Here is a 10,669-nt window from a genome sequence, read left to right as displayed (position 1 = left end):
AATTGTAAATCAATAATGGCAAAACGTAGCCTCAGAGGCGTTTGCATTTCTTTGCTTTATAAGGGGAATTGAGTATATAGAATGGTAAAAAATAGTCATTGGAAGAAAGATTCTTAGCCCTCCATAAACATAGATTATGTTTATTTTCTAAGAAAAGACATTTATTTTTATGATCCACAACAATTTACATAATGTCTGCCTCTTTGTAGAGTCATTTTCAGGTAATAACCTTTCATCAAGCACCAGAAGATTATAGTTAGCAAAGTTTCTCACAAGTATGATTTTAGAATAATTATGAAAATAAGGCACATAATAAATATTGAGTTCCAGTTTGAATTTTAATGTTTTTTTCTTATAAAAAGAAATCTATTTTTATATGTGCAGAATATCTCCCCAGAGGAAATCTGAATAAAGATTTAATGATATACAAATCTGTTGAATATGGAGAAGTGAGCTGGGAATGCAGCTCAAATTACAGTGCTCGTCTACCATACAGGAAACCATGGGTTCCAACCCAACACCACATCAACCTACTAGCATTCTAGAAGTGGAGACAGGAGCTCAAGATCATCATGGTACGGAGTGAATTGGTACATAGGATATACGAGACCATCTCTAAGGAAAAATATGACTACTTTTCACATAGAAGGAAAAACAGAATTCAATAGTATACAATTTAACCATAAACATTTAAGTAATCAAGATGTTGATATTTTCTCTAATCCATTATCAATGTGAGATGTCAATATTGTACATATTTTATAAGTGTGTAATCTATTGGTAAATATGTTATTAAATATTTCATGATATGTTGAAAAGTTATGTATTAAAAAATGATTCCTCAAGCCAGGTATGGTGATACAAACCTTTAATCCCAGCACTCAGGAGGCAGAGGCAGGCAGATCTCTGTGAGTTCAAGGTCAGCCCGATCTCAAAGTGAGTTCCAGGACAGCCAGGGGCTATTATACAGAAAAAAAAAAGCCAAAACAATCCTCACCGAAATCAGATTTTTTTCTTTTATTGAAAACATTTTTTCTTGCATAGCGTATACTGATTATGGTTCCCCTCCATCTACACCCTACATTACTCCATCCATATGCATCCCCTTTCTGTTTCTCAATAGGAAACAAATAGGCTTCTAATGGATAATAAAATAAAAGATAAAATAAAAAGCAATACATTGGAATAGGGTAAAACAAACTAAAGGAAATAGCCCAAGAAAAGGCACAAGAAAGAGATATAGATGCAGAGACCCACTTGTTTGCATACTCAGGAATCCCATAAAAACACAAAGCTAGAAGCCAGAATATGCACACAAGAACCTATAGAGTAAAGAGACAGAGACACAGAGACACAGAGAAAGAAAATATGAATTAAATTTAAAAATTTGGCCACATACAACTTAGTAATCTTTTCACGTCATATTATATCTATATAATTATCTATTTTTGCTAAATTACTTAAACTAAATCTAATGGGCTAATAGGCTTGGGGTTACTTTTGTCCATATTTTATGGTTTAGGCTTTTTTTCAGTACAAGTATATGAATACATTTTTCTGTATTCCAAACCAATGTAGTAAGTGTGCAGTTTGCCTAGAAACTAAGGTGAGCGTGTTTCTTACAGTAAAACAGGTTTTGATACCCAGAATAAATTTTACATTGGACAATTTCAATATATAAGTAATAGTAATCTGTTTAGCATAAAAAGGAATTGAAGGGGTTAGGGGTGTAGTAGCTTAGTAGTCAAGTACTGGCTTAGCATGTATAAGAGTTTTAATCTGGGGCTGGAGAGATGGCTCAGCGGTTAAGAGCACTGACTGCTCTTCCAGAGGTCCTGAGTTCAATTCCCAGCAACCACATGGTGGCTCACAACCATCTGTAATGGGATCCGATGCCCTCTTCTGATGTGTCTGAAGACAGCTGCAGTGTACTTATATATAATAAATAAATAAATCTTTTAAAAAAAGAGTTTTAATCCACAACACTCCAAAAAGTGTTTGGTTTTGCAAGACAGGATTTGCCTGTGTAGCCTTAGCTGTCCTGGGACTCTCTCTGTAGACCAGGCTGGCACTGAACTCAAAGATCCACTTGCCTCTCTCTGCCTCCCAAGTGCTGGGATTAAAGGCATGCACCACCATTGCCCAGCTACCTACACAACTTCTTAAAGGAAAATTAAAAAACAAAAATAAACGATCACGCAATTTTACGTTTTCCCCAATATAAATTTTATTATTGACACTTCAAGCTTGGCAAATGATCAAGTTAATAAAATGCACCTAGATCAGAAAAATATTTTCTTGCAACCAGCTTTGATTTCATGAGCACAAAGCAAGGAATGTTGATGGGGTTGGGGAGGTACAGTTGAGGAAGGGTTAAAAGGAGTCGATCTGCTGGTGGTTCCACATCATTTTCTTTAGGTGATTCTTATTCCATTCAAATGTCCTGAAGTTGATGATGAAGTTTGTTGTTTGGTTCATGTTGTTTTCATTTTGGGGAATCCTTTTTGTTCATTTAATAATCTTCAATTGTTTGCTTTTAATGTGTTGTGCAATCTCATTTCTATATAGCAACCATTTTTCTATGACAAGCTGGAACTGCCAATTCTTTATGCATCACCAAAGCCAAGATGGTTGCTCTCTTGAGAAGTTGCTCCGGAAGCCGGCCTGTACAGCCTGTGCCCTACAGCATCCACCTCATCAAAGATGTAGCCAGGGGGTTCAGGGTATGAAGCTGGGCACCTTTGAATTTCCTTAGGAGTAAAACTGGTAGAGTAGGTGGTCTGGCCTTCTAAAGGGATGTTTACACGAGGGCCAGACCAGGTTGGCTTGCAGCTTTTGGTATTGGCTGGTGCATGAGGCACATAGTGGGCACGATTGGTGGTCATGTATTCCATAGGTTCATCAGAGAATTTCAGCTGGTGATTAGGTTTGACTGGCTCTCTTCGGATGTTGGCCCAGTGTTTAAAATCCTCTCTGTTGGTCGTAGAGCTTTCAAATCGGTCACTCTTCTTCAAATGGATGACTGGCCGGCAGGACTGAGCAGGAACACCATTGGGGCACTTGTAGTCTGCTTGCACAGTTGTTAGAAGATCCATCTTCCCTTCAGGAGGGATGTAGGCAATGGACTCTTTGGGGACAATCTTGGGTGTTGGCCAAGGTTGGAATTTTTCTCGGAATTCAGTGTTGGATGGAAAAGGTATATCCAGCCCAGGGTGATTTGGGGCAGGTTTCCAGGTCTTGGCAGGCTCCCCGATCAAACCCCTGTAGGAATCTTTGTGGGTGGTAAGGCTATCAAAAGGGACTTCACTTGGTTTATACTTCTCTCCCTCATACACACACCGCTTCTCCATGGGATGGGCCACATAGCTCGATTTGTAACTTGTCATACTCTCCAAGGGGATGTTGCACAGCTTGGGCCCATGTGGAGGTTTGTAACTCACAGTATCCACAGGATTTTTTATGGGATAATCGTCCTGGTGTGTGGTTCTATGATCAAACCTACAGGACGCAGGACGGTATGATTGTGGTGGACGAATCGAAGATCTCTTTTGTTGGTTCCAGGGCAAATAATCAGCTTTGTACGTAGGCACACACTCCATTTTGTCATTACATTGATGTTTGTTGTCTCGAGGTTTGATGGGGTTCACTCGATTGGCAGGGCAGTAGTTGTAGTGTTGATTATACGTTGTGAGGAAATCCATTTCGTCTTGGATTGGAGTGGCCTTCTCAGGAAGATGGTGTTTCACTGGTACTATGTTGAAGGTTCCAAAGTCTCTCTTCGTTGTGGACAGGCCTTCCATTGGTATATTTACTTTCTGGTACTCCAACTTGGGTTTGAAGGACTCTCGGGGCACATAAGAAAGATAGGTAGGATACTTCTCGGTGTATTCGGAGAAGAAACATGGTTTCTCTGTCTTCTCATAAATCTTGGTAGGGAGATGTGGGCAGTGATGCTTGCCACAAGAGCAAAGGTCACAAATGCACTTCCTATTCATGAGAGCCATTCTCCTCACATCACCTCAGGTAATACTTCTGAGCATGAGCTTCTTCATGGACCCCCCACACCTGTCTGGTGGGAGAACCACCAAGCCTCAAGAGGCTCGGCAAGATGCAGGTCTCTTCGTGAAAGAAAACTTAAGTGGCTTGCTTGTACAATTCGCTTGCCCTGTTTCCTTCCAGAAACTTGCCTTGCACCAGCAAGAATCACCCAACCCGAACCCTAGGGGCGGGCCCACCTCTGCTTCCCAGCCGGAGCAGCGCAGCCTTGGCTGGCTGCGCAGCCGGGACCAAGTATCTAGAGCAGCTGGCCGGCTCCCCTAAAGCCTCCGGAAGCCACGGGGCCCAGACTGGGGGCCCTCTGTGACGTCTCCAGGCCCTAAAGGGGGTGGCAATGCTGTCACAAGGACTTCTGTGAGGTCAGGAAATTTCCCCTGCCTCACTGGCAGGCCCATGATAGGGGTTTCCCCATTAGGCCTTGGAAGAAAGATGAAAAGACTGGATGGCTGAATTCGGAGAGCTCCTGGATTCTCAAGTAAATAAATGAATGTATGGTCACATGTAAAAATTACGCTGCTAGCCCACCGGTGGCTCTCTCTCTCTCTCCTCCCTCTCTCCGTCCCCTCCCTCCCTCCCTTCCCTTGTCCCTCCCCCCTCCCCCTCCCCTCCCCCTCCCCTCCCCTCCCCCTCTCTCCTCTCCCTCCCCCCTCCATGGTTCCACCATCTTATGAGAACTCACTCCTTGATTTCCATAACCTTGCTTTGAATACAGATTGCAATCCCTTTGGCTTCAAGTGTCTGCTGCAATTCTTTCAATTCTTTCTAAGTATTATTCCCAATCTACATTTCACCAAGGAGCAAATTTTAGAATTTCTACTCAGGAAATGATATGATTACATGAAAATTCGGATCCTCAACCATTCTTGCATGGATTTCCCCCAATTCTATACAATGGTTGATATTGGTTGGCAACTAGGGAGTCAAAAGTCACCTACATGCATTCTCTGTCAGCTTACCCACTGTCAAACAGGGAGCCTGTAGCTAGGGGGATAACACAACTTGCACCTCCCAAATATTTGAGTAAGCCCCAGGCCAGCACAAATCCTTCTAGGACCTACAGTATAGACATACTCTTACTCTCCTTCCTATGGGTGATTTTAAGATTCACGGGAAGTGAAGAGTCAATACACATTAACATTTATTCCATAAAGCACCCATTATGCTAGGTGCTTAGCTGAGAATAGCGCAATAAAGGGACACATAAGAAACTGGAGGTGGCACGTGTGCCCAGTACCATCCTTCTTTCAGGAGGACTAAAACTGTACACAGTGATTCCCCACCCGGCGTGTGTGAGTATGTGTGTGTGTGTGTGTGAGTGTGTATGAGTGTGTGAGTGTGTGTGAGTGTGTATGTGAGTGTGTGAGTGTGTGTGTGAATGTGTGAGTGTGTGGGTGTGTGTGAGTGTGTGTGTGAATGTGTGAGTGTGTGGGTGTGTGTGAGTGTGTGTGTGGTGTGTGTGTGAGTGTGTGTGTGAGTGTGTGTGTGAGTATGTGTGTGTGTGTGTGTTAAATAGGGCTGCACTTTGCCTGCCACACTCTAAACATAGCTTAAGGGTTAAATGAATTAAATGATGATGGCAGAATTGGGCTGAAGTGATGACAGCTCAGAGGTTACGAGCAATTGCTGCTTTCCTAAAAGAACTGAGTTCAATTCCCAGCAGCAATGTCTGGTGACTCAAAACTGCCAGCAATTCTAGCTCAAGGGAATCCAAAACCTTCTCTGGCTTCCTTGGGCCCCTGTGAACACGCTCATACACTTGAAATAACTGTCTTTTTTAAAGGCTGGCGTTATAGTTCAGGTAGGAGAATGATTGCCCAGCAAACACAAAGCTCTCAGTCCAATACCTACTACTACTTTCCCCAACTAGCAGAATGGAATAAGCATGGAAATTCATAAATGAAATTACTACCTTTATCCCATTGCTGATCTATTCAAAGCATTAGTCATAAACTGAACTTAATCTTAGGAAATAAAAAGAAGCTTGCTGCCTAAATTTTGTGGTTACAGTTACAACAAAAGGATATTGGAGCCGGGCAGCGGTAGCTTCCACCCTTGATCCCCGCACTCAGGAGGTAGAGGCAGGTGGATCTCTGTGAGTTTGAGGCCAGCTTGAGCTACAAAGCAAGTTTCAGAACAACCAAGGCTATACAAAGAACAACCCCCCCCCCATCCTCAAAAATAAAACAGAAAGGAGGAAGAAGAGGAGAAAGGAAAGGGCAATCTATAGCTAAGTCAATAGACAGTGAAATAGAAGAGTCTTCAGTAGAGCTCAGAGGAAGAGCATGTGTGCAGCATGGTTGAAGCTCTGGGTTCAGTCGCCAGCAACACTCACACACATGCTATACCAGTTAACAGAAATATGCATTCAATAAAAAAAAATCAATGCCCATTCAAGGGGCTGGAGAGATACTGTGGCAGTTGAGAACATTTGCTTACTGCTCTTCCAAAAGACCTGGCTTTAATTTGAAGCACCCTTACGGTACTTGAAAACCATCCTTAACTCCAATTCCAGGGAATCTGATATCCTCTTCTGACCACCCCCCCCAAGGGTACCATGCACACATGTGATGCACAGACACACATGGGGGCAAAACACCCATACACATGAAATAAACAAATCTATAAAAAACTCAAAAATAGTTTAACAAGATGGCTAGGTATAGAATAGTTAGGAAAACTTCATTTCACATGTACAAATAACAAACCCAGAAAAATGTAAAAATTTGGAAAGATTCCAGCTCCAATGATGTGATTATAAAATCATAAGACCTAATGCCTGGAGGTCAGGAAACAAGGTCTGGATAGCCCAGAGACCTTGGAAAGAACCAAACAAGAGTCCTAATTATACTCTGCTATAGTCACTGACAGGTGCCTGCGTAATAATCGTCAGAGAAGATTCATCCCGCAATTGATGAAGGCAGATGCGAGACACACAGACAAACATTAGGCAGAACCCAGGAAATCCTGTTGAAGATGGGAAAGAAGGATCGTAGGAGCCAGAGAGGTCAAGGACACAAGAAAAGAGCCCACAGAATCAACTAACTAGGGCTCATAGGGGCTCACAGAGACGGAACTAACAATCAGGGAGCCAGTATGGATCTGACCAAGCTCCTCTGCATATTTGTTATGGTGGTGTAGCGTTGTGTTCTTGCGGGACCACTACAGTGAAATGGGGCTGGAGGGGGCATGCATCTGACTATTCTGCCTGCTTTGGGGACTCGTTTCATGACAGACTTTATTTGACTATGAGTCAACAAATTTAGAAGCAGTTCTTTGAAAAATATTTCTTCCTAAATCACATCTATAAACACTAGTTGTCCTTTTTCTTTTTAGTTTTCTGAGCCACTGTCTTGTGTTGCCCAGGTTAGTCTTTAATCCACTAGGTAGCCAAGATGACCTGGAACTTCTGATCGTCCTGCCATTTCTAATCTGAGTGCTGGGATGGCAGGCTTGTAATGTTGCGCCTGCTTTGTGTGGTGTTGAGGATAGAACCCAAGCTCCATGTGCATTCTAAATTTGTTAACTTAGAGCCAAGTAAAGTCTGTCATGAGTAGTAATTGATAACTAAGTCACAAGGCTCTCCCACACACTAAAAAAAAAATCACCAATTTGTGTCTGATAACTTCTTTCAACAACATTCCTCATTAAATATTTTGCAGGGGCTTTTGGCAAGCAAAACAAATGAACAAATGGATTTTTTTTTGGATTGGTTTTGATTTTTCAGGGTTTTGTTTTTGTTTGTTCATTTGTTTGCTTGTTTGTTTGTTGAGACAGGGTTTCTCTGTGCAACCCTGACTGTCCCTAGAACTCACTTTGCAGGCCAGGCTGGCCTCAAACTCACAGTATCCCAAGCAGGCCTTGAATTTGCTATGTCAATGAGGCGGCCATTAACTTCTGATCCTCCACCTGCTAAAAGCTGGTATCACATGTCTGCACAACCACGTCAGGCTCTGGAATTTTAGTTTTTGCTGTTTTGCATTTATTTCTGCAACAGAGCTATTGAATACTTAGAAGGTTACTAACCGTATTACAAAGGGAAAGATTATAAAACAATTGCAATTTAGTTTGATATTGCTCTAGACATATGTGGCCCAAGGCTATCTAGACATATGTGGCCCAAGGCTATAATATGGGTGCTTACTCAAAGCTTCTATATGGAAAAGCAAAGCAAAGCGTTCTCTGTTTTCCAGTTCTCCATTCTTTCACATCGTTTTACCTGCCTAGAGTACAATTACTCCCCCTAATGTGCTTTTAATCCCTTACATAAATTCATGTATGTACCAATATGCTCCTGTTACTTCATGTTCTCTTGGGTATGTTCAAACCCTACTTCTCCATGGTTTTCTGTATATGAGGAACTCACCTAAGATCTGGGAATAAATTGGGGAGCCAAACAAACAAATTCCAATTTAGTGAAAAAGACAGGGAATCATCAGTACAAATGGATGAAGGTGTTAGTTACATTTAAATGGCGAATAAGCTCTTTGAAACAAATCAGAAAGGGTAGTAGGTGACATAGGACATGGCCAGGAAAGGCAAAAGGTGACAGTTGAATCAGGGCTTGTGAGAATAAGTCAAGTCATTAGGGCTTGTGGGCGGGGGTGGGGTAAGAGCATTCCTAGACAAAGCCATAGCTAGAGGTAGGAGTGTGCCTAGCACAGTCAAAGAAAAGCAAGGAAGCCAGTTTGACTGGTTCTAGTCCTCTGCAAGGTATATATATGCGGGTGCTAGTGCTAATAGAATTAGCAAGGAGCTAAGGGAGGTAATGAATGGGTCAGGGACAGATTAGTGAAGCTTTGAAGGCCACTGTAAGAATTTTGACTGTCTCTTGGAGACAGGCGTCAACATCAAATTTGAGCAGGGGAGAGACATGATCTTATTTGCATATGTCCCATGACCATTTTGGCTGTTGTTAGAACAGGGTCCCAGACCTGAGCACAGCTGACTCTGTGATGGAGGTGCCATTGAGGCTGTAAAGCAGTGTATACACAGCACCGCCTGCCAACAAGGAGAACAGAGACCTAGTCCATCAAAGCTCATGATTCTGGCAAAGTCGCAAAATGCTCTCACCGTTTTCTTTCTGGCTTCTGTAGTTCCACTTACTAACTCAAGTAGGTCAACCCAGGACATAGACTTTGTGCTTGAAAGCTTACCTTGAGGAAGGCTCAGGCTACAGCTGTGATCCTGAACATCCAGTGTAGCTGCCAGTTTGCTAATAAAGACATTCTATTGGCTTAAACCCATGTTCAAGCAGTCTGCTCTGGTAGATACCCCACAACAGTTGTGTTTGAAACATACTTAAGGGACAACAGAGTATGAGTCTGACAGTCTCTTAGCAGGTCACTTGTATATGATGACTAGTCATCTAGGTGACAATTAATCACCTATATAAGGATAGTGCTGGCTTAGAACCAGGATGGTGGTGGGGAAGATATACAATCAGAGTCTAGATATTTTTGGTGTTGGGAATCAAGGGTCTGGTGGATATTAAACATGTACTGGATCACACACACATATATATGTGTGTTTGTGTGTGTGTGTGTGTGTGTGTGTGTGTGTCTTTGTTAGTTTGAAACAGCATCTCATGTAGCCTAGCCTAGCCTCAAACTCACTATGTAACCAAGGATGACCTCTTGCCCCTCCCTCCAAAGTGCTGAGATTCTGGGCACCTGCCACCACATCAAGCTCCTTTAAAACAAAACAACAAATCCAAGATTTATTTGTATTTTTTAAAGATTTATTTATTTATTACACATAAATATACTGTAGCTGTCTTCAGACACACCAGAAGAGGGCATAAAATCTCATTACAGATGGGTGTGAGCCACCATGTGGTTACTGGGAATTGAACTCAGGACCTCTGGTAGGGCAGTCAGTGCTCTTAACCTCTGAGGCACTTCCCCAGCCCTTATTTGTATTATTTTAAATTTTATATAGTGGCCTCCATGTGTGTGTGTGTGTGTGTGTGTGTGTGTGTGTGTGTGTGTGCGTGCGTGTGTGTGTATGTGTGTGTGCATGTGCACGCACACGAGCGCGTGCACTCGAGCTAGAGGTATAGATCGTGGCAAGCCAACCAAACTTGGGTCTTGTAGAAGAGCAGGAAGTGGGTTTCTTGTTGTTGTTGTCATCATCGTTGTCGTCGTTGTTTTATTTGAGACAGGCTCTCTGTGTAGCTTTGGCTGTCCTAGAACTCATGCTGTACCCCAAGGGTGAAGGTGGCCTCAAACTCACAGAGACCCACCTGCTGAGATTAAAGGCATGCACCACTGCACCTGGCTTCAGGCTAACACATCTCTTGGGCTTCGTGATATATAATTGGAATATAACCAATAAATAGAATTTGCTTACTGATTAGCAAACTAACTTGAAAGAAAGCAAGGAGGCAATCTGGATTCCTTACTGGGGTTTTCAGTTCAAGTACTATAAAGCAGCAAGGGGAGAATCCAGTGTTGAGAGAAGACTAGAAGCTGGATTTTTTTTTTTGTTGTTGTTGTTCTTTTTTTCGGAGCTGGGGACCGAACCCAGGGCCTTGCGCTTCCTAGGCAAGCGCTCTACCACTGAGCTAGATCCCCAACCCCTAGAAGCTGGATTTTAATCATGGTAAGATGGTTAG

At 42.5% G+C, this 10,669-nt stretch overlaps 1 protein-coding gene across 1 annotated transcript; it reads right to left on the bottom strand.

Annotated features, from left to right (window-relative positions):
* Positions 1–2,202: 2,202 nt before the first annotated feature.
* On the bottom strand, positions 2,203–4,360 carry Saxol1 (stabilizer of axonemal microtubules like 1). Its single transcript, NM_001014112.2, has one exon. The coding sequence runs from the start codon at positions 4,002–4,004 to the stop codon at positions 2,607–2,609; it is 1,398 nt and encodes a 465-aa protein (NP_001014134.2). The 5' UTR covers positions 4,005–4,360; the 3' UTR covers positions 2,203–2,606.
* Between the last annotated feature and the right edge of the window lie 6,309 nt (positions 4,361–10,669).

The sequence above is a fragment of the Rattus norvegicus genome, chromosome X (assembly GCF_021556685.1).
Source record: "Rattus norvegicus strain SHRSP/BbbUtx chromosome X, alternate assembly SHRSP_T2T, whole genome shotgun sequence".
Classification (NCBI taxonomy): domain Eukaryota; kingdom Metazoa; phylum Chordata; class Mammalia; order Rodentia; family Muridae; genus Rattus; species Rattus norvegicus.
The sequence above is the reverse complement of the archived record's forward strand: the minus strand, read 5'-3'. Positions and strand labels throughout refer to the sequence as shown.

Coding starts and splice junctions, on each gene's coding strand:
- Saxol1 (NM_001014112.2), bottom strand. CDS start 4,004: ATGGCTCTCATGAATAGGAAGTGCATTTGTGACCTTTGCTCTTGTGGC.